The 23507-nt window shown below is 58.4% G+C and overlaps 1 protein-coding gene across 2 annotated transcripts; it reads left to right on the top strand.

The window, feature by feature from the left end:
* The first annotated feature begins 496 nt into the window (after window positions 1-496).
* On the top strand, window positions 497-23463 carry PTGES (prostaglandin E synthase). 2 transcript variants are annotated; one of them, XM_047830929.1, is made up of 5 exons: window positions 497-622; window positions 3411-3540; window positions 12933-13165; window positions 16225-16307; window positions 22898-23463. In XM_047830929.1, the coding sequence occupies exons 3-5, from the start codon at window positions 13031-13033 to the stop codon at window positions 23145-23147; spliced, it is 468 nt and encodes a 155-aa protein (XP_047686885.1). In that variant the 5' UTR covers window positions 497-622; window positions 3411-3540; window positions 12933-13030; the 3' UTR covers window positions 23148-23463. The 2 variants fall into 2 exon arrangements, with proteins under 2 accessions (XP_047686885.1, XP_047686884.1); XM_047830928.1 differs by lacking the exons at window positions 497-622; window positions 3411-3540 and having other exon boundaries at window positions 12582-13165.
* The last annotated feature ends 44 nt before the right edge of the window (window positions 23464-23507 follow it).

Raw genomic sequence — 23507 nt, 5'->3', positions numbered from 1 at the left:
AGAGGGAGACAGACATTTCTCAGCACCCAAGAAGTTCCCTCGTGTCCTATCCCAGTCCACACCCCTCCTCTGCGCAGAGGTAGCCACCGTTCGGACCACTACCGGCATTCTGTCTTCCTGCTTCCCCCTGACAGCCAGCTTTGTCCTGGAGGCTCACCAGTTCTGTGTTCTGGCTTTCCTCAGGCCCCATCACCTCTCATCTGGGCAACAGCACCGGCCCCCCACCGGTCCCCTATCCTTGGGCACTGCTCCCCAACCCTGAGCAGCTGGGGATGTGACGGAAGAGAAGACTGGCCTTGACCTCAGCAGAGACGAGGGTCTCTATCTGTTTGGCATCTGAACCCTGGCGTCAGAAGGCTGAGAGGCAGGGGAAGGCGGGCGAAGTGGGGGGGGGGGGGGGTGACCCGGCAGGGCCTGTGGTTTGAGTGAAGAAAGCGATTGCATAAAAATGGAGAGCCTTACCACAGCCTGGGTCCTGTCCCTGCCTGAGTCATGCTAGAGAGACAGGGAGGGGACGGCAAGAGCCCGAAGCCCCTCAGATCTCAAGCTGGCCAAGGCCTTGGGTGTGACATTTCTGAAGTCATCACCGATGAGCTCAGGCAGAGGCGCGCCTGGGGACAGGGTAAGAGGCGGGAGGGAGGGCTGAGGTTGTCTCAGCAGAACTCCAGGTCTGGGTTGGCAAGAGGTCACGGGGTGGAGAGTTGGCCCCGGAGACAGCTCCAAACCACTCCCAAGGCCAGGGCGCCTCCGCGTCTCCGACACCAGCAATGTGTCCCCTCCCCTCCCCCCGTTTGCACAGCTTAGGTGTGTGGCTCAGTCTATGCAGAGCTGGGGGGATGACTGAAAGCTGGGTGTAGACCTGGCATCCAGCCAGGAGGAAGAAGCATTTTTTTTCCCCCCTCCAAGATAATGTGTAACTCAGAGGCCACAAACTGCTGCCCCCAGGATGGGACAGGAGAATCAAACCGGATCACCTGGGTTCCTGGCTGCAGCTTGTGCTGGGGGTAGTGGGGACAGCAAGGGACATATCTGGGCCTTTCCAGACTCCAAGTTCAGAACAATTCCGGGACACCGCCCCCCCCCCCCGCCCCCAGCCCAGTGCTCGGGGCTGAGCACTCGATTATGTGCTACCTGCCTGCGGTTCTGCGATGGACAGTCCAGACTGAAAGGTGGCGGTCCCGGGGGAGATCAGAGCCCCCAGCCTGGCCCACGGGACATCAGCCTGAAGGCTCTCCACACCCTGCTGTGGGCAGCAGCCCCTTCCCAGCCAAGCCGTCCTCCCCTGGGCTCCCTGAAGGGTGTTCTTTCATACCCGGGTCATGCATACGGACCTGGCGCCGTGGGTTAGCACAGAAACGGATTCACTCCTCTCTGAACCTCAATGTCCTCATCTTTAAAATGGGGATAATCATAGACCCACTTCCTGGGCTTGTGGCGGGAAGACACTGAGCTAATATGTATAAAGCGCCGGGCACAGCGTCTGGCAGGTGACGTTAGCTGTTTCCGTGAATTTCCTTAGGTAAGAATTGCTATTTGATCGCCAAGTTTTACTGCCCCGCTATGTTCCCCACGCCAGCTGAAGCTCTTTCTCGCAGCTGCCCTGCCCAGGAGGGGAGAATGTTTGTCTGTGTTTGTCTCAGACAGGTTTGTGCCTGCTTGACCCCAGGGCCCTGGCCCCTTCCCCAGAGTACGAGATGGTGTCTTACCCTCCGCTGCTGCCTCTGACGTGCTCCACAGTGACTCCCTCCCCCGCCCTAGTGGCCTTTGATGTGTCCATGCAGTCAGAACTGTGCCCAGAGAACCGGCTGGCAGGGAACACGCGGTGAGGAGGGTGGCTGCCGGCTGCCAAGGGGCTTGTCTGGGTCAATGCTGTGCTCCTCCGTGAGGGGGACGACTTGGCTCTCGGGACAAGGTGACAGCAGGGAGGCCTTCATGGTGGTGGAGTTAGGGTTGGGGCGGGGTGGGGAGCTGGACAGGGAAGCAATGAGAGGCTTGCGCAGAAAACGTCGTCTTACCCTACAGGACCCCGAAAACAGGCGAGGTCCAAAGCGGCCTTGGGTGGGGGCCTCGGCTTCCGGTGGGGACCCCAGCGCCCTGCAGAACAGGTGACAGACCTGCGCTGACCAGCCCCCGGTTAATGGTAACTGGTTCCTTTCGTTGTCTCGAGGCCGGGGCTGCTTTGAGGGTTCCGGGATAGAGGGGCTCCTGGTGAGGACGTTCGCGGTACAAGGGGCGCTGGGACGCAGGTGAGGACCTCCGGGGCCGACCAGGAGCGGGTTCGGATTCGCGGAGGTTCTCCCCAGGCCACTCACAGCCACCCCACCCCACCCCACCCCGGGGCCGCTGAGCTCAGCCTCCTCCGGCGCCCAGGTCCGCCTTTCCGTCCCCCGCTGGCTATTTTGCGTTCACACCTGCGAGGCACCTGCTCAGCGCGCTCTGCGCTCATTGGCTGTTGGCCAGCCTCCCATTGGCCGCCCTGTGCTCAGGCGCTCCCCACTGTCCAATCAGAGCCCGGAATTGCCTGGGTCGGCTGCCTGGGTGGAGCTGCGTCTGCCGGTGTTTGTGTGCGGGAAGAGGGGGGACCTCTTACAGGGGCTCGGGCAGGGCCCCCGTTCTAGGCCTTGTGCGCTACACCGTCTGGCTTCCAACCAGCTAATCAGGTTCCCGGAGGACCCAGCAGAAGCACCCCTTTCTCCCCCCCCCCCCCCCCCCCCCGTACTTCTCCCCTGATACACGCACCCACCGCTAAGGGTTCTTATCTTGTGATGTAATTAGTTCCTTGCTCGTCTCTACCGGCCCTGGACTGATGATTCACGGGGCAGGGGGGTAGGGCCGGACCTTCACACTCCGTATCTGTCCAGCCCCCCGGGCGCTGCCTCGGGGATGACTCAGGCCTGGTTGAAGCTCAGCGGTTAACACACCAGCCGCGGTGACCGTTTGCGATCAACACCAGGCAGAATGTCACGTGTCACCTGGGTTATCTCCGTAATCCTCCATGGAAGGTGTATTATCACACCCGTTTTAGAGATGGAGAAAGCGAGGCCCAGAGAGGGGAAGCACGGCGCTCGGATAGGAGGCAGTGGTTCGGGGCTTGGGTTTCCCTCCTGCTCCTCAACCGCTGAGCCACGGTGGGCAGGCTACTTGGTCAATCCAGGCCTCAGTGTCCCCTTCTCCAAAAGGGAGAGAGGCAGATTTAACACATGAGGTGGCCGCAGAAAATCAGCGGTTTTCAAGCTGCAAAAACTCAACCCCGAGGTTGGCATCGTTATCACAGGTGGGAGGAGGAGCTTGACTGCTCTCTCAGCAATAAATCGGGCTCTGCAGACTTGACCTTCAAGTCCAGCTTGCTTGAAATCGGCCCACGATTTGGGCACACACCTCAAGGACAGCGTTGACATTTTGATTCACAGATCTTGAGACCGGAACAGAAAGGCCCACACCTCATCTGAGATTCTCAGCGCACCTGTGACCTTTGTGCCGCGTGTCTTGAAGCAATCAAAGAACCCGAAGGTCCTAGACCACTCTGCGGCACAGTGAGAGGTCAGTGACAGTAGCCCATCTCTTTATGTAGAGTGGCCAGATGTGGCCTTTGATCTCCCAAAACGTGGTGAGTCCAAGCTGAGATGTCTCATGACTGTGAAGTTCACACTGGTTTTTAAAGACTTCATATGAGAACAAGTAAAGCACCTCACTAATAATTTAAAAATACTAACTACACGTTAAAGTGATCATATTTTGGGGAGTGCCCGGGTGGCTCAGTCGGTTAAGTGTCCGACTTCAGCTCAGGTCATGGTCTCACAGCTCGTGGGTTCGAGCCCCGCGTCGGGCTCTGTACTGATGGCTCAGAGCCCAGAGCCTGCTTCGGATTCTGTGTCTCCCTTGCTCTCTGCCCCTCCCCTGCTCACGCTCTGTCTCTCTCTCTCTCAAGACTAAATACACATTCTAAAAGGTAATAATATTTTTAAATCATTACCATAATTATTAAATATTATTACCTTTTAGAATGTTTATTTAGTTTTGAGAGAGAGACAGAGCGTGAGCAGGGGAGGGGCAGAGAGAGAAGTGTCAGCACAGAGCCCGACGCGGGGCTCAAACCCATGAGCTGTGAGATCGTGACCTGAGCCGGAGCTGGATGCTTAACCGAATGAGCCACCCAGGCACCCCGAAAGTGATAATGTTTTTTTTTTAAATTTTTTTTCAATGTTTATTTATTTTTGGGACAGAGAGAGACAGAGCACGAACGGGGGAGGGGCAGAGAGAGAGGGAGACACAGAATCGGAAACAGGCTCCAGGCTCTGAGCCATCAGCCCAGAGCCCGACGCGGGGCTCGAACTCACGGACCGCGAGATCGTGACCTGGCTGAAGTCGGACGCTCAACCGACTGCGCCACCCAGGCGCCCGTGTTTTTGATGCATTAAGTTAAAATATCCTTTTTTAAAGTTTATTTATTTATTTTGAGAGAGAGAGAGAGAGAGAAAGAGCACACGAGCAGGGAAGGGCAGAGAGAGAGAATCCCAAGTAGGCCCCACACTGTCAGGGCAGAGAGCCTGACTCGGGGCTCGCTCTCACCAACTGTGGATGATGACCTGAGCTGAAATCAAGAGTCAGGTGCTTAATTGACTGAGCCGCCCAGGCACCCGGATATATTAGGTTAAATCAAATACATTATTATACTATGCCGCATAATATTCCAAAGATATCAGTTCCTATTCCTGGAACCCGTGTTGCCTTTTGGGAAAAGGGGTCCTTCTTTGCAATTGTGACACAGTTAAAGATCTCGAGATGGGGAGATTACCCTGGGATTACCCAGGTAAACCCCGAATGCGATCACACGTATCTTGATCAGTGAGAGACGGAGGGAGATTTACACAGACACGTGGAGAAGAGGAGACAGCAGTCTGGAGAGAGGTGGCCACAAGCCAAGGAATCCCAGCATCACCAGGAGCCAGAAGAGGCAAGGGACAGATTCTCCTGGACGCTGTGGCAGGGAGCAAAACCCTGCCAACGCCTTGGTGTCAGACTTCTGGCCTCCAGAATCGTGAAAGACTAAATTCCTATTCTTCTAAGTCACCAAGTTCCGGGTAATTTGTTACAGTGGCCACAGGGAACTCATACGATTATAGAAATCAGTTCCACCTGATACATTTTTTTTTAACATGGCTACAAGAAAAAAAAAATTTTTTTTTTATTTTAGAGAGAGAGAGAGCGCACGCATGAGCGAGGGTCAGAGGGAGAGAGAGTGCAGAGTGCAGAGCCCAGAGTTGGGGCTCGAGCTCGCCCGAAGTGGGACTTGAGCTCACGCAATGCGGGGCTCGAACTCACGGACCGGGCGATCACGACCCGAGCCAAAGTCGGACGCTTAACAGACTGAGCCACCCAGGCGCCCCGACACGGTGACTCGCAAATGTCAGGTTCCACGTGTGGCTTGCGCTCGGCATGTGGGTTAGGTTTCTGCTGGACAGCGCTCTCTGGAGATCCAACCAGGGCTACGTGTGCTTGTTCTGTAGACACACGAGCACCTCTGAAAACACAAGAAGGCGGAGCGCCCGGGTGGCTCAGTCAGTTGAGCGTCCGATCTTGATTTCAGCTCAGGTGACGATCCCGGGGCCGTGGGATCGAGCCCCGCGTTGGAAGCCTGCTTGAGATTCTCTCTTTCCCTCTGCCCCTCTCTCTCCCCCGCGCACACGCGCTCTCTCTCTCTCTCTCTCTCTCTCTCAGAAATAAACATAAAATCAATCAAATAAAAACACAAGAAGGCACTGTATGAGTGATTAGAGCTGCAATACCTAATGACCACAGACTGTTTGGCTTAAAGCAACAGAAAAGGATCCTCTCCTAGTCCTGGAGATCTGAAGTCAAGGCGTTGACTGGGTTGGTTCCTTCTGGAGGCTCCGAGGGGGAAACGCATCTCGTGGCTGTCTTCTGGTGGCTTCTGGCAAGCCTCGGCCTCCCCCGGCTTGTCCCACATCGCTCCGATCTCTGCCTCCCGCTTCACCTGGCCTTTTCCTCCGTGTGTCTGAATCTCCCTCCGCTTTCCCTTACAGGGACACGGATCATTGGACTCAGACTGAGTTCCGTGTCTATACATCTCTCCTAAGATCACATTCACAAATACTGTAGGTTAGGACTCATATTTTTTTTTGTTCGGAGGACACTATTTAACACACTACAGACCTGTTATGTGGGCTACCGAAGGGTAGAGGTTGAACTACAAAGGGCGTGGGCTCTGTGGCCGTGTGATCCTGGGTTTGAGCCCTCCAGTCGCGATCTCTTTGCTATGGTTGCTCCCTCCCAGGCGCTTCAGGAACCTTCTCTGGAAACTGGAGGTGAATGTCGTTGTGAGGGCTTCCTCCAAAATGCTGTGACGAGACCACTTGTTAGTTACGAAACCGAGTGAGTTACTCGACTGCTCTGTGTCTGAGTTTTCTCATCTGTAGAGTGGGTATAGTCATAGTACCTACCTCAACAGGATGTCGAAGGTCAGGTTAACATTCCCCCAGGCACATCGTGAACAACACTGTACAATGTTTTCTTTTTTCTTTTCTTTTGAAGTAATCTCTCCGCCCAGCGTGGGGCTCGAACTCATGGCCCCAAGATCAAGAGCCGCACGCTCTACCGGCTGAGCCAGCCGGGCGCCCCTATGCAAGTGTCGTTGTTGTTTGTGTCGTTATTTATGATAAAATGTTGTTCATGTTGTTACTGATACTGGAACGTTGGCATCGTTTTCATTGGGCAGAGGTGATGAAATGTTCTATCGAGCTCTCGTGTTATCCTTTCTCTGGCTTTGATTCGGACCCGACTTCCTTACTCAGCTCATGTTGAATGACCCTGAGCACGGAATCAGGGCCAGTTCATGCAGCCACACGGGGGCCCGTGGGGCCGACTCACCAGCCCACTGTCAGCAGCCTGAAACTCCCGATAACGTTTGAAAAGGGACTTTGCGTTTTCATTTTGCGCGGGGCCCCACTGATTCTGTGGCCAGACCTGCTTGGAGTCACAACTCGTCCTGTGCTTGCAGCAGTGAGGGGTCTCCAGCGAGGGGTGGCGGTCCCCCTCTGGTCTCTGAGGGACCTTTACAAACTAGGTCGCGGCGGCTGGGAAAACGCGGCGTCCGAGGATGAGCCGACTGGGGCTGTGTGTGTTTTGCCTGGAAGAGGAGACTTAGGGCTGACCTGGTGGTGTCCTCCAATTCCCAAGGCCTGTGGCGAGGAGAAGGGAGCATGCGTGTGCCCTGCAGCCATAAAATAGTGTTGTCCTTGTGACAAAGGCCCCCGGGGGAAACCCGGTGGCACTTCTTGTGAAACTGAGGAAGTTCGGGGTCCTGGGGACCACCGGAAAGCCGGAGGGTTCCCATCATCGCTGTGTTTGAAAGCCCCGGCCCGCTGTCCCCTGAGCCATCGCTGGCTGAACTGGGATCCCAGGAATGCAAAACTCCCTTCCAGGGCCTCCTAGGAAGAGGCTTCCTGCTGCGTCTGAGAGCCGGACACGGGAAATGCCCCTGGGGAGACAGCATCCGGGGGCGGTGCGCGTGCGTGGGCGCTGGCTGGACGCGTCCCCAGCCTGGTCACGGGAGGGTCTTGGCTGCGGCCTGATCCCGGAGCCTCTGCCCGGAGGACTGCCCCTTCTCTGCAAAGGTCTTGGCAGGGATTCGTGCTGAGACGAACATTTCCTCCCCTCCCTCCTCCCCCATCCGCCTCTCCTGTCAGCTGTGTGCCGTCCTCCCCCCCCCCCCCCCAAAGCATCCAGGAAATGCTCCTGCCTGACCGCAGCTCTGCGCATCAGTAACCGGATCTGAGGCCCGCGGTCAGGGGCCAACAGATGGGCTCCATCAAGGGCGGCACTTGGTCGGAGCGTGAAGGGCCCCACGTGTGCTCCTCTCTGCGGCGACAGGAGAACGGGACGGCCCGGGAACGCGCAGTGTGTCAGGCACACGTTCAGGTGGCCCGTCTCCCGACAAATACCTGCGAAGCCCAGCTCTGTGCAGACGCCACACCGGGTGCCGTGTGTACAGCCGCGAAGAGGCCAGCAGCCCAGGTTTTCTTCTCCCCTTTTTCTTTCCAACGTACAATGAATCCGTGTGGGGGACGCTTGTCTGGCGGGGTCGGTTGACTCTTGATTTCGGCTCCCGTCATGATCCCAGGGTCGCGGGATGGAGCCCCGCGGTCGGGCTCCGCGCTGAGCCTGGACCCTGCTTGGGATTCTCTCTCCCCCTTTCTCCGCCTCTCCCCTGCTCGAGCCCTGTCTTTCTCTCAAAAAAAAAAAAAAAAAAAAAAAAACTAAAAAAAAAAAAGTAACCATCTTGAAATGTACAGGTCAGTGGCACTAAGTACGTTCACGCTGTAGTGCAGCCATCATCATCGTCTCTAGAACTTTCCCGCCCTTCCGGAAGAAAGCCCGGTGCGCGTTAAATGGTCGTTCCTATTCGGCCTCCGTCTACACCCTGGCAGCCACCGATCCGCTTTCTGTCTCTAGGGATTTGCCCATTCTGGACATTTCTTATAAACAGAATCACATGATATGCAGTCTTTCGTGTTTCTGGCTCTTGGCACGATGCCTTCCGGGTTCATCCACCTTGTAGCAGGTGTTAGTAAGTTCGTCCGTCTTAAGGCTGAACAATACTCCACTGTGTGGGTGAAGCCGCCGGGCTTTACAGCTGAGCAACCTTGCTTTCATCCTCACTCCCAAGAGGGGAAGAGCCCCCCGGGAGGTTCCTGACTTGGGGAAGCCTCCGGAGAGGAGAGGAACCTTCCCTTACGCGTTACAGATCGCTGCCTCTTAAGGTGCTGACCGGTTCCCCTGGGCCACAGCCCACAGCCCCGCAGCTAGAACAGCAAAGCGTCGGTGGCAAGAACATCCCCCTGGATCCAAGCCCAGCTGTGAGACCCGGGGTGACTATAACCGCCAATCTGGGCCTCAGGCCCCACATCTCTAAAATGGGTCTAATAGTCCTATCTCCCTCAGGAGGGTTAAATACGATGGCGTCTGTGATTCGGCCAAGGTTGGGTCTGAGAGCATTGCCCAGTGATTGATCCTCTGGCCGCCACCCTATCTGACTGTCGTCCTTAAGCAGAATGGCATCATCCTTCAAGGCCGTCTTGGCTATCTCAGGAATGGGCTGAGGGGTCAGGCTGGCCTTGAGAGCCCAGGAAGCAGCCTGATCGTCCCCATTTATCCTTATGAGTAAACGTCAGCTGCTGACCTAGGCTTCTTCCCTGGCTCTGTGCCTGTCAGGAGAGGCAGCCAGGCTCCCCCAGGGCATTCCAGGAAGTAGGCGGGCAGGAGTCAGGACCCTGAACCAAACTCTGGAGCTCTTCAGTTACCCGGGTCTAGACTCCTTTATTTATAAAGAAAGAAATCCCAATCAAGTGAGCTTAAATCAATTCAGTGAATTACAGTTGGGTCTATATGTCAGGCACGGGACCGGTGCTTGTGGCTCATCAGCAAACAGGACTGAGACCCCCCCCCCCTTCCCCCCAGGAATCCGGGTGTTAGACAGTAAGGACAAGAAATAAATTGTATGGCGTGTCATTGAATGAAATGGGCCGTGGAAACAACAGAGAAAGCACAGGCAGCAAAATGTCATCAGAAGTGGCTCGGGTGGGGGTGGGGCGGGCTGTGCAGTGGATTAACGCGGTGGTGGGAGCGGGGTGGGGAGCTGGGGTGGAGGAGGCGACACCTGAGCAAAGACTTGAAGGTGAAGTGTCAACACAGCCCATGTCCAGGGGAAGAGACTTCCAGGCAGAGGCCCCCGCCAGGGTGAAGGCCGGGAGCAAGGACGGAGTGGCTAGGCTGACCGAGCGAGTGGGGGAGGAATCCAGAGAGAACCGGATGGAGGCCAGATGGGACGGGGCCGTGGGCCACTGTCCAAACTTTGGCTTTTACTCTGAGCAAGACGGGAGCCACCGCAGTTTGGAGCCAAAGACAAATGTGATTTGACTGATGTTTTGTTTAAGCAAAGAAGGAAACTCTTAAGACTCCCAGGCCCGGGTGAGTCAGAGGTTGGGGCCTTGTTACCCCCAGAATACAGGCCCCCTCCACGTGGGGAAGGCGGGGCGGGGGGGGGGATAGTTCCATGCAGCTTCAGGCCGCTGAGGCCCCAAGCCTCAGCCTTAGAGCCAACGGGGGTCTCCGGAGGGGGAGGCCACAATATAAACTCCCAGGGAAGCCTCTGATTGGCTCTGGCAGCTGCCGGGACCATTGGGATTGGCTTCCCTGGGTCACATGGCCCACCCCGTTCCCAAGAAGGGGAGTACTGGGATTGGCTGCCCCACCAGCATTACAGTCCCTACGGTCCCTGAAAGGAAAGCTGTGCTTTCCCAGGGTTAGTTAGGAGGACGCGGTGGTTCGACAGCCCTTCATGGTCTTGTTCATTCTGCGAGGAGTTCAGGGGTCCCACCTGGAGCAGGGGGGAGGGGAGTGGAGCGGGAAGCTTCTGCCCCAGCAGGGCCCGCACGCAGCGCCATCGGAAAGCGCCGGCTAATCCGTGCGTTCGCACGGCACCCCTTCTCAAGGGTGGGGAGACGTGGCCGACGCCAGCCGGGACGACTACGGTGCAATAGAAATCTGACTCCGGTCGCTTGAGCCACAGTTCTTTCTCTTCCATCCCCTGGCTGGAGAACGTCCCGGCGCCTCTCACGAGGTCAGGAACCAGCGGCAGGGGTGGGGCTGCTTCCTCCTCTCTCTCAAGCTCCTCTGAAGTCACAGACAATGAACCGGCCCAAGAGCTGGGTCTCTGATCCTCAGGAAATGCCGAGGAGGGCCAGCTGGAAGAAGCCACATGGGGGCTCGGACAAAGCAGCCCCTCTTTGCTCACCGTGACCAGAGAATTCTTGCGTGCGTGCATGTGCGTGTGCGTGTGCGTGTGTGTGTGTGTGTGTGTGTGTGTTTAACCCAGCAAAGTCACCACTTAAGATACATCTCAGGGAATTTTTACATCTAGATTCACCGGTGTGACCACCACCCAGCGGTGATGTAAACACATTTCTGACCCCCAGGACGCCTCCTCCTGGGCCCCCCACCCCCCTCCCCCGGGGGGTTGCGTCTTGCCTTCATTTTCAGGCAGGCGCTGCTCTAGTCCCCCCCCACCTCCCGCGAGGCAGGGGCACGTCTTTTGCAGGCAAAGAACCTGAGCTCCGAGAGAAGCGTCACCACCCTCACCACCACCACCAAGAACAAAACCGCAGCTTCCCCAGGCCGAGGGAGGCTTTAGGGAAATTCTTGGCCGGAAATCAGAGGAGACCTCGTCCCGTCTGCCAGGCCCTGGCTCGGCTGGTTCGTTCCCGCAGACGTGGAGGAAAAGATTCCTACCGTGAAGTCATCAGCCCGCAGGGCTTCCCCACGAAGTCCCTCTTATTTTCGGCTCCAGGTGACGGCGGGTAACAATCCGCCCTTTGCCCACGCCGGTTTCTCTAGCCTCTGCTGGTGAGGTTTCTGTCTCGTTCCAGAAGCCCAAGCAGGGCCGAGCGCGCGGCCGCCCGCGCCAAGGATGGGCGGCCGCCCAGGGTCCCCTCCTGGGCTGTGTCTGGTCCACGATTCCGGGGGTGGTGCAGACACCGGAGCCCAAAGCCCCAACTGAACTTGGCAAGAAGACAGCTGCTCCCACTGGTTTCTGCGCTCCAGGGGCGAGAAGGGCCGGCGTCGGCAGGGAGCAAGCTCGCACGACTCCTTGCCTCAAACACCCAGGCAGAGATAACGTACAATGCGGGACGTCCCCTGCGTCCTCTGTCCCGTCCCTGATCGTGACTCGCCATGTATCGTGTGGGTCTGGGACGACCCCGGCTGGCAGCCCCATGTCCCAGAAACACGGGTGTCGGCTTCCAAGCACATCTTTTGTCCGGATGAAGGAAGGCTTGGCGCATAGCAAAGGGACAAGCGATCGACCCCCACCCCCTACCCACTCCCCGCTCCAGCAGCAAGCAAGTGCGCTTCCAAGAGCCTCCCTCCTGGCAAGCCAAGCGTTACCCCCATTTGGAGGAGGAGGAGGAAACTGAGGCTCAGAAGCTCATACAGATGAGGGCTTCCTAGGTGCCCGGTGTTTAATAATTAGACACGACTCCCTTTCGTTGAAGACAAGGATTCGGAGGAGGAACCTGCTCGCCCGAGACCACACGGCTGCAGTCGCCAAGGGCTGGCTCTGGGACTCAAGGTCAGCTGAGTCGGGCTCCGGAGCACATGGCCAGTGTCTCTGCCCTCTGGCCAGTCTTTTCTCTTGGTCTCTGCTGCTTTGGGGGCACAGCCCAGACGGACACCGCGGTCCCTTCGGGGCAGGCGCCAGGGCAGAGAAGGCACAGGACACTGAGGTTTCCCTCTCACCCCCCTCCCCAGGGGACCCCCGAGCAAAGCGAGCAGTGTCGGTGAAACTAAAGGCAAAAGATTCCTGCCTCTGCTGATGTCCGACTCTCCGTGCCAGCTCAGGTCATGGGATGGATGGAGCTCGCGTCGGGCCCCGAGCGGACAGCTCACGTCGGGATTCTCTCTCCCTCTCGCTCTGCTCCAGCCTGCTCCTTCTCGGCACTCGCTCGCTCTCTCAAAATCAATAACTAAACTTAAAAAAAAAAAAAAAATCAGAGTCACGTCAAGGTAGCTACGACTGTGGTTCAAGCGTCCAGGCTGAGGGTGGGGACGGATGGCCCAGTTCTCCTGCCCGACACCCGTCCTGACCCGCGGGGACAGATACCAGAGCTGTCGGCCACCTGCGGATGTCCCGCCAGGCGTCTGTCTTTGTCACACACACACACACACACACACACACCCTCCCAGAAGGCAGGCCCTGCCGGACGCCCCCATGTTACAGATGAGGAGACAGACCAGAACGCGTTTAAGGATTTGCCAGGGGAGGGGTGTCTGGGGCCGGAGGCTGAACAGGGGACACAGCTCAGCCCTGCGCCTCCCCCAGCATCTGGCCGCTGAGAGTGGGCGTGTGCTGTGTGCAGACAGGCCTCCTGGCGGGCTCTCCCCGCCTCCTCCAGCTCGTAGAGACACAGCCACACGCGCCTGCTGCGGCCGCCTGCCCCAGAGCTCCCGCCTGCCCATGGAGATGCCTGCCCCTGTCCTGGCGTTGGTGAGAGGCCAGGCGCTGCCGGCCTTCCTGCTCTGCAGCACGCTGCTGGTCATCAAGATGTACGTGGTGGCCATCATCACGGGCCAAGTGAGGCTTCGGAAGAAGGTATGCTCCCCTGGAGCACCCCCCCCCCCCTGCCTTCCCCGGCCCCGGCCCTGCTGGGGAACTGCAGGGATGGGAAACTTGGCCGAGGTATTCTCAGGGCCAGAATGTGAGGGCCCTGGAGACCTTTGGGATGGCAGGACCCGCACCTTCTTGTCCTCTGTTGTAAGAGCATTTACTCACCCCGCCGTGTTGCCAGGTAAGTTCTGGCACGCCGGGTGCTGCTGAGCTCTGTTGGGTGTCTCAGAGAGAAGCAGGTCCCGGAGGATGGAATGAGACAGCAAGAATGCCTCCATCAGACCTGGCAGCTTCCCAGCACAGGAGATCGGATATTTGGGTGGAGTGGGAACCGGCGACGCAGGAACCCCAGGAATTTTAAGTGGAAATTCCCAATTCATTGGCGAGGGGGCTTCCGAACGCACGGCAGCGTCCAGAGGCCAGGTCTCGGCCGGCCTGGGCTCCACTGGAATTTTCAAGGAGGAATTCCCCCCGCCCTTCCCCCCGCCACCCCACCGATCCCAAGTCCCCGGAGCCAAAACAACAAAGAGGCTAAGATCGGAGCCTGGGTGGGGGGGACGGCCCATTCAGAACAGCTCGGCTCGCATTGGACACGACCAGAGTCAGAGAAGTTTTGGGCCAAGCCGGCCGGCTGTCCTGTTTTTCAGTACAGGACTCGTTTCCAGAAACTGTGGCCCCTTTGTCCGCCTTTGTCCAGTTCAAAGGCAAGGCAAGGTTAGCTCTGGCATCACGTTGGGTGTGGACACCCAGGAGTGGGGGTCTTGCTGGGGAGTCGGACTCAGCCCCTGGCATAGGCGCGGGCAGGGGTGAAGGCGGGACGGCTTTAAGCCCAGAGGCGCAGACACAGGCACCCGGATGACCCCTGCCTCCTCCCTGCCTCACCCCGGTCCTGGAAGCGGGATACGGGGAACCCAGCAGGGACAGGTGCATTCAGCCATTAAGTCCTTCCTTGGAGCTGAGCGTTTAATAGGTGGGAGCCACGTTCACCTTGTCTTCCGGGAGAGGACACCTGTGAGGCCACGCAGCAGGGTTTGAATGGGGCTGTCCGGCCCCACAACCTGTCCGGAGGGGGCGGGGACGGGGATAGAGTTCTCAACAGCAAAGCGCAGGGGTCCGGAGCCTCCCTCTTCAATGTGAATTCAGGGATAGAAGGAGGGAAACCCGAGAGTGCCTTTCTCTCTGGTGGGTGGAGAGTGCCAGAAAGAAACCTTCCCTGGGGCTGTCCCCCAGAGGCTCCTTACCGGCTGTGAGTTTCCCTCCCATGCCAGGAAGGAGCCTGGAAGCCACTTCCCCGGGCAGGTGACAGATAAGGGCTCTGACTCGTCCACCCTTTGCCCCTGGGGCGAGTCTGGGAGCCGTTTCCTCATCTGTAAAGCAGGGAATAGTCACGCTCGAGCCGGGCGAGTTCGGCACCTGGCGCAGAGCAAGCGTGACTTCTCATTACGTACGAACAACTGGAAATCACTCGAAGGCCGCAACCACAGCTCGGTCCCGGGAGTGCATCCAACGGCCTGCCCCCTTGTCCCAATTAAAGGTAGCAATTCTAGCTTCGGACGACAGCGGTTCCTCGGTCTGCCCTACGACCGGCTCCCGGCCCGGCGGGCTTGTGTTCCAGTTCTGTCTTTAGGAACGAGCCACCCCTCGGACCCGGCCCTAGGACCCTTTGAAGGGAGTCATGGGTCCACGGGCTCTGTGCCGGCCCATCGGGATTGGCGATTCTACGAGTGCAGGGCCAGTGGAGAGGAATTCTGGGTGTGGGGGCTCTGATCCTGACCCTGACGGGCCTCAGGCGTGGGACAGGTGGGACGCACCAGAGCTTGGGGACAGGGGTCACCAGGGCTCATGAGTCAGAGGCGGCAGTATTTGTCATTGGGTGAGCAATCCAGAAAGCGTGCTGCTGAGATTCGTGTTTGCTGTGGGGCTGGTGAGCGCTGGACGTGGGCCTCCGGTGACGGAAACGTGACCTGAAGTTTCTGCTGTCCGCAGACTATTCGTCGAGCACCTTCCCCATGCCGGTGCTCCCAGTGCCCGGCATTGGGCGGAGGCCTCTCCAGTCCTCCCCTTCACTCTTCGCGCAGGAAATGAGCTCCGCTTGATCCAGAGTTCACGGATGAGGGAGCTGAGGCTCAGGGAAGCGAAGAAATGGGCAGCTAGTCTTTGTGGAACCGTCAAAAACCCTCTCACTGCTCTTTGTTCAAAGTCCAAAGTCTTAGAGTGCCCTCGGGACCCTAGCAACTTCATCTTGGGCCTCTGTCCCCTCGCTCTCTATATTCCAGCCACGCTAGGCTTCTGTTCTTCAAGCACCCCCATCGTCTTCTGACCCCAGGGCCTTTGCACATGCTTTCCTGGATGTCTTCAATGCTCTTTCTCCAGCCCGCCCTCATCGGGTTCATGTTGTTGCCTCCTTCAAAGCTTAGCTTGAATGCCCCTGCCTCAGAGAAGCCGCCTCTGACCCTCAGGCTTGATCAGGTCTCCTGGAAACATTCTCAAGGCCCACCTTGTCTTCTCTTTGTTTAACACTCACCACCTGGTCTTCCGTGGTTCGTAGGCCATTTCCCCATCAGACTGTGAGCTTCCCACAAGCCAGGACATGAGGGCCTTTGCCCTCGTCTGTTCCGGCTGCTATAACAGTGTCGGGGGCACACGGGGCCTGGACTGGGGGGTGGGGGTGGGGGCGGGGCTTGTAAACAGCAGACTTCTTTCTCACCATTCTGGAAGCAAGGTGCCTGGAGATTCCGCCCACTTCCTGGTTCACAAGTTGGCCGTCTTCCGGCTGTATCCTCCAGTGGCAGGACGGTGAAGGAGCTCTCTGGGGTCTCGTTTCGAAAGGCACTAATCCCATTCCCAAGGGCTCTACCCTCCTGACCTAATCACCCCAGAGGACCCCCCGCCCCCGCCCCCCAACACCATCACCTCGGAGGTCAGCTTTCAGCATACGAATCCGCGGGGCACACGTTCAGCCCATAGCAGCCTTGGTCATGGCGAGTGCCAGCACTTGGCACGTGGAGGGGGCTAGGCCAGTAACTCTCGCTGACGTATTCCAGGCTTTTGCCAACCCCGAGGATGCCCTGAGACACGGAGGCCTCCAGTACTGCCGGAGTGACCAGGACGTAGATCGCTGCCTCAGGCAAGTACTGTTGGGCCCCAGCCTGGCCACGGTCTGCCCCCCGAGGCTCCGCTCTGAGCACCAGGGCCGGGGGGGGGGGCACCCAGAGGACCGAGGTCTCCTGCCTTCCGGAGCCCCTCAGATAGTTCTAATTTATTCATTGATTTCATGTCTTTCTTTCTTTTTAAAATGTTTTTATTTATTTTTGAGAGAGAGATTGAGAGTGCGAGCCGGGGAGGGGCAGAGAGAGAGGGAGACACAGAATCGGAAGCAGGCTCTGGGCTCCGAGCCGTCGGCACAGAGCCCGCGCGGGGCTCGAACTCACGAACCCTGAGCTCAGGACCTGAGCACAGGTCTGACGTTTAACCAGCTGAGCCGCCCAGGAGCCTCCAGTGCCTCCACCGTGGATGGGTATTCTGCCAGTGGGATGGGTGAACATTTATGCCACGTTTGGGTTTTATTTTGCATTTCTTTCGTTCGGAGTGAAGCTGAACGTCACTCCCTCTGCCGAGCAACCCCCCAGTCGATCAAAAACAATTTTTCTCATTATGAAAGTCAGAACTGCTGACGATCGCCGACGACCTGGGTCGCACTGCAAACACACGGAGGGCAAAGGGAGACCGGTCCCGACTCTAACCCCCGCTAACCTCTAACACGGTGTTCACCCAACTCCTCTTTGTAGATGTTTCCCAGAAAATCCCGTGTGCACTGTGTGCCCGGGGTGGGGTTCTGGTATTTCTTTTTCCGTGAACGTTATTTGGTGAGCATTTTCCGTGTGGGTAAATGCTACTCAAAACCTGATTCTTTAAGAATAGCCGTGTAAAATGGGGCGCCGGGGTGGCTCCGTCGGCTGAGCGTCCGACTTCAGCTCAGGTCACGATCTCGCGGTCCGTGAGTTCGAGCCCCGCGTCGGGCTCTGGGCTGACGGCTCGGAGCCTGGCGCCCGCTTCGGACTCTGGGTCTCCCTGCCCCCCACTCTGCTCACACTCTGTCTCTCTCAAAAATAAAAATAATAAAAACATGGGGGAAAATGGAAAAAAAAAAAAATAGCTGTGTAAAATCCCATCGGAGACTAGATGTGGGTTGATTTCATGTTCCTGATCTGAATGTTGTGGTTTTGGCAGTTGGCTCTCCCCTGGCTGACCCCGGTGGGCTGGAGAGGGAGGAGGCAGCACTTGCAGGGGACAGGGACTGCCAGCGGAGTTGAGGGACAAGCGGAAGGACGGGCAGCTGCACAGGGGGACACAGGAGACAAACTCTCCCGTAGTTCCCAGGGCATCCCATGCACCGCGGGCAGAAATGGGTGGGACACTGGAGTGTAAATACGAGATTCTTTTCTTCGAGGAGAGCGTTTTTTTTCTCTTCGTTTTCTTGCCCGTTGAAAATAATATGCATACTTGTGGTTTTTAAGAATGACAGAGATGTGTAAGGTAGGAAGTGAAATCCTGTGCTGTTCTAGCGTTTCTAATATAACTACGGTATGTAGTTCTTCCTATGAGGTCCATCCATCCGTCCATCCGTCCATCCATCCATCCATCCACCGGACACGTAGTGAACAAGTGGACAAAAGCCGTACCGATACCCGTGTCCATACCGGTGACCCTTATCCCGCCCACCCCCTTGGTTGGCTTGACTCTCCTGGGCCTGAGCAGTCGAGGCAGCCGTGACCGTGGATAGCCTGGGCTGGCTCACCGCAGCCACCGAGGGGGTTTACTTGGCTTTTCACAGGGTACACGCGTCCTACGTAGCGAAGCTTTCTTGTGGCACAGGAGCAGTTACGTGAGCCGACGAGCACTTTGGTTTATTTTTTACTGGCTGTAACCAAGCCAAGGAGAGATAACAGACCCGTGTGGTGCCCAAACGTTTCTACGTACCCAGTACACTTTCTTCTTCCGATCGAAATGACCCTCTCTCGATAGTGGCGATGCTCCAACGGCTGGAGTTCGATTCAGCGCTTTTTAAAAAATGTTTATTTTTGAGAGACGGAGAGACAGAGCGTGAGTGGGGGAGGGGCAGAGAGAGAGGGAGACACGGAATCCGAAGCAGGCTCCAGCCTCCGAGCCGTCAGCACAGAGCCCGAGGCGGGGCTCGAACCCACGGACCGCGAGATCATGACCTGAGCCGAAGTCGGACGCTCCACCGACTGAGCCACCCAGGCGTCCCAGTTCAACCCTTTTTGAGCACCTCTTACCAAATAACGTTTTATGTCCATTTGGCAAGTGTTTATCGGTGGAGGGGACGTGCGACATACTGGTACTTATTGGAGACTTACCACGGCAGGTCTGGGGGTTCCTGGTCCCCCGGGGTCTCCTCCACCTCCTGCCTTCACAGAACGTCGTGGAACCGTGAAGGTGCAGGGCTCAGAAGATCACACGTCCCGTCATCCCCTGCTGGAGAACTTGCTGGAACCTGAGGGGGACATGCCCTGGAAGCAGAAGTTAGTTAAATATTAGACCAGAGTTTATGGTGCAGTCAGGGTCACCCTCCTGCCCAAACAGGAAAGCACTTAGGTCTAGGTTCTTGGAGGATAAATCTGCCTTGCAGATTAGCCACACGCCAGAGCCAAAACGAACGTGAGCCCGGCTCTGGGAGAGGTCAGGAGCCGGATTTCCAGGGAAATGATGAAACCCGGCCACCTTGCTTCATGACACCAACCCCAGCCTCCTGCTCAGGTGTCTTTGGGCCAAATCCCGAGTCCGTGTGTGGGAAACCTCAGGGAGGGAGTCTCCGAGTGGCCCCAAGGGAGGCAGACGGGCACGGGGCCCATGCTTGGTGAGGTTTCTGACTACTCGGAACACGCAGCCTGAATCCGACTGAACCGGTTTGTCCGGAGATTGGTCCCCCAATCGCAGTCCTAGAAGTCCCTTCGATGTTGTGGACGGTGAACCGAGGCCAGGGAGCAGGTTAGAGGCACGCCGAACCGCGGGCTCATGCCCGGCCCTCCTCTCTGCGGCTCTACACCGGGTTTCATTCACCCGGCCGAGGCAGGAGAGGCTGGCAAACCCGAGAGGGCGAGATTAGCGTTCAGGGTCGTGCCCCAGACCAGGCCGGCGATGGTGGCGAGGGAGAGGAGGAAGACGGCAGGTGCATCGGGGCACCAGTGGGGTCCTAAGCACCTTGTCGATAGCTGCCAACCCGCCGGGCCCCCCAACAGCCTCCCCCGGGGAGGGTGCTGTTATCTCTGGAGGCAGAGCAGGCTTGCCGAGGCCACGCAGTTGAGCCCAGGACCGTGGGCTCTGTAGGAACGCGGTTTTGCCCCGCTTTATCCCTGCCCTTGACATTGAGCAGCAGGGGCCCTGGCATGGCCAGTGTGGGCAGCGGGGAGGGCCCGGGATGAGGACGGACGTCCCTGCCAGCTGCCTGGGGCTACTCGCAGACCTTCTCCCCGCCCATCACCTGCTGTCATGCAGCCGGTGTTGCAATGTGGGGGGGGGGGGGGGAGGGGCGGCCCAGTGCGGCAGGAAGCCCAGCAAGTCCGGTCTGGCGGGGATTTGCTTTGGGTGACTTTTATGTTAAAAAGTGGCTGTTATTGGAATGACACGTTTTGCCCAACCACGTCTCTCCGGTACGTGACTCCCTCCACGTCTGTCAGTTCACATCCGGGCCCCCCCCCCCCCCGGGAAGGGAATGAGTTTTCTTGCCTCACCTTTGATTTCCCCACAGCTCTCTGTCCTCGGCACCACTTGCGGCTTCGTGGGGAACCCCCGCTTTGATCCCTACCGGAGGGAGGAGGGACAGGGACGGGCTGGGCCAGCTCTCAGTGGGGGGTGGGGGGTGGGGTGGAGGGCGGGGTGCTGAGGGTCAGAGCCTCAGGGCTTTCTCAGCCCCCAGGCACCTCTCCTCCCTCACTGGTAACCTTGGGGCCCTCGGTCAGGCCCGGAGCTGGGAGGTGGGCTCAGGACCACGGCTTGGTTTTCTGCAGGGGCTGCACCTCCCCGCCTCTCAGTTCTGCCCCGAAGAATGGGTCCCCACCTGCCACGGACCTTGCCCATCCCACCCTCCTCTCCACCCTGCTCCCCTTTGTCGGCTCTTTGGGGTTTGGCCAATGTCAGCTCTCTAAAAAGGGACTCACTCGTCCGATGCGAATACCTGCTTTAAAGGACAGTATCCGGATGAATGGGTTTCCCATACTAGTGGGTGCTTTTCCTGAAACGTTCAGATGAGCGTGTGGCAGAAAGGCCCATCCGGGTGGGTCAGCTGTGAGAGGCAGACCGATTTCTGGGCCACGCTGACTTCATTTAATGTTTATTTATTTTTGAGAGAGAGAGAGAGAGAGAGAGAGCGCACGAGTGGAGTGAGGAGCAGAGAGGGAGGGAGAGACAGAATAACGAAGCAGGCTCCAGGCTCCGAGCCATCAGCACAGAGCCCGACGCGGGGCTCGAACCCACGAACCGCGAGATCATGACCTGAGTCGAAGTCGGACGTGACTGACTGAGCCATCCAGGCGCCCCATCACTGACTTCATGTGAAGTAAGCTTTCCAGGGGCGCCCGGGTGGCTCAGTCGGTTCATCGTGATCTCAGCTCAGGTCATGATCTCACGGTCTATGGGACGGAGCCCCACGTGGGGCTCTGCACGGACAGTGGCTCCCTCTCTCTCTCTGCCCCTCCCCCTGCTCTCTCTCTCTCTTAAAATAAGTAAATAAACATTAAAGAATAAGAAGAATAAAGCACGTTTCCCAAGGGTGTCCCTCTAATGGGGGGGTGTTGGGGGGCACAGCCCCATTTCCATAGGGTAGAGGGGTCTGGAGGAAGCCTTGCTGTCCCCTCACAAGTGAGGTAAAGGACTTGCTTGATCAGGGAGCGGGGGGGCGGGGCGGGCCCAGCCTAGTTTCCCTCTTCTTCTTTCCCACGGCCAGGATCTGACCAGGGCCTACGACTTGCTCTCAGGCACAGGCAGGCAGCAGGGCCTCACCCAACTGGGTGAGACCGGGCCTTCCTGCAGACCTGCTTTCCCCGAGGCTGGGTCCCACGGTGGAGATTTGGGAGAAAAGGGGAAGGCGGGCTCACGTTGGCTTCGGGATACGGGGGCAGAGATGCCAACCGCTGTGTCCTGAGTTTCACCTAAGAACGGTCCAGGCCCCGCTGGGTTAAAGGGGGCTTTTGCACACGCGGATTGAATTCCAGGCCCCAAGCCCCCCCTTCACGAGCCCCCCCCTCCTGCTTTCAACCTGCCTCGCTCCCTCTCATGCCACCCCACTCCAGACACGCTCCAGGGTCACTTTTCTGTGCCTCCAACACCCTATGCTCAATCCCACCCCAGGGCCTTTGCGCCTGCCCCTCCTGCTCCCTGGAAAGTTCTTCCCCTGCACCGGTGATCCCTGATCATTCAGGCTTCGGTGCAAACATCTCCTCCCCTGAACACACCCACGCCGGTCACTCGGCAGAGACCCCTGCAGCACGGGGCAGCCGAGTTAGGGCCTCTCCTGTGCCCTGCCCAGCCCCATTCTCTAGGTCAGGCCACACACCGGGCCCTTGCCTAAGGCTCTGCTCGAAAGTGGGAGGGAAGAGGAGGGCTGTGTTACAGGCCGTCTGTCACACAGGAGCTGCTGGGTCGGGCCCGGCCCGCGGGCGCACAGCGTTGGTGGAACGCGTCCCAGCTGGAAGGCGCACCTCGCTTCCCGCCCCGAGTTCCCCCTGCCTCACACATGCGGCCTTGTCCTCGGGGGAGGTCCCAGCCCCGGTACTAGGTTCCTGTTTATTCTTCCAACATACCGTCTATGGCCTCAGGCACGGGTTCAGTCTCTAATTTATGAGACTTGACCTCCTCACCTCTCCCCAAGGAAGCTGTCCGTTAGCGGGAGTCATGGAAAATGTGACCCAACTCTTAGCAGACGCGGGTGGGTTTTCTTTCTCGGTCATCTATTTACGCCAGGGCTATACTCAGCCCTTCCACTCCCCCCACGCCACCCCACGTGCTCACGCGCTTGACCGTCTTGAACAAACAAACACAAAGATACGGGACAGCGTAGACGAAATGAAGAGCTTTACCGGGGGGGGGGGGGCAGTGAGTGGCAGCTGTTCTGTTATTATTATTATCCCTGAAAGAGGCAGGAGGGTTTGCCGACATCTAGGGGCAGGACAAGACGGTTAGGCAAGGGTTTCAGACGTGTGCTCTAGCCCATGCCCCTGGGGAGGGCCCAGGCACCTGCGTTCAGAAGGAGGGTGTCCCCCCCCGCCCCGAAAAGCCCTGCCCGGGGGGGGGGGGGTAAAGGGCGCGGGTGGGAGTCAGACCTAGGCTCCACCCCGGCCCTCAACCCCCTCTGAGTCCCACTGTTCCCGGCTGGCGTCCAAGGCCACACGAGGGAAGACGGTGGGGTGCGTGGCCGGGGCCAAGTCCTGGGGAGCCCCAGGGCTCGGGAGGAAAACCCCGGCTAGCTGCCTGTCACGGCCACTGGCCCATAAGTGGGGTTTTACGTCCTGGCAGCAGCTGACTTGGAGTCGCTGTCGCTTCTGCCTCCGTGGTACCTCTTTCTCCCGGCCACGAACGGACGCGAGTCGGGCACCCCGAGATGGTCCCCAGGGGCGTGGGGCCCTTCGGGGCAGAGGGCCCCGGCTTCCACGAGCTTCTCCCTGCTGACGCCCGGCTGACCGCACACCCTTGCCTTCCCAGAGCCCACCGGAATGACATGGAGACCATCTACCCCTTCCTGTTCCTGGGCTTCGTTTACTCGTTCCTGGGGCCTGACCCCTTCATCGCCCGGATGCACTTTCTCGTCTTCTTCCTGGGCCGCGTGGTGCACACCGTGGCCTATCTGGGCAAGCTTCGGGCACCCACCCGCTCCCTGGCCTACACCCTGGCCCAGCTCCCCTGTGCCTCCATGGCCTTCCAGATCGTCTGGGAAGCCGCCTGCCACCTGTGACCAGCAGCCGACAACAGCTCAGCCAGCAGACCGCTGGCCGCGAGCCCCCGTGACTGTACCCGGAGGGCACCGGGCGGCCCTTGGGGATTGTGCTCAGCCCGGGGACCCGGTTTCTTGGCAACCCACCGAGCGCGGGATCCTGGGCGCCGTGGGCCTGTGCGTGTTTGCCCATGTGCGTGCACGCGTGTGGGCGGGCGTGCCTCTCGGACTTCTGGGTGGAGTGGCTACCCGGACCGTGTGGAGATGGCTTCTCGAGACTGACAGAAAAATCCTCCCACTCGGGCACCAGCGCATTAAAAGCCTTGTTCCTTCTCCGTCCCTACGAGTGAGAGAAGAGTCCGTTCGGGTTCCTCAACGAAG

This window comes from Prionailurus viverrinus, chromosome D4, assembly GCF_022837055.1.
Source record: "Prionailurus viverrinus isolate Anna chromosome D4, UM_Priviv_1.0, whole genome shotgun sequence".
NCBI classification, from domain to species: domain Eukaryota; kingdom Metazoa; phylum Chordata; class Mammalia; order Carnivora; family Felidae; genus Prionailurus; species Prionailurus viverrinus.
Note: the sequence above shows the minus strand (reverse complement) of the source record. Positions and strands in the feature narration are given on the sequence as shown.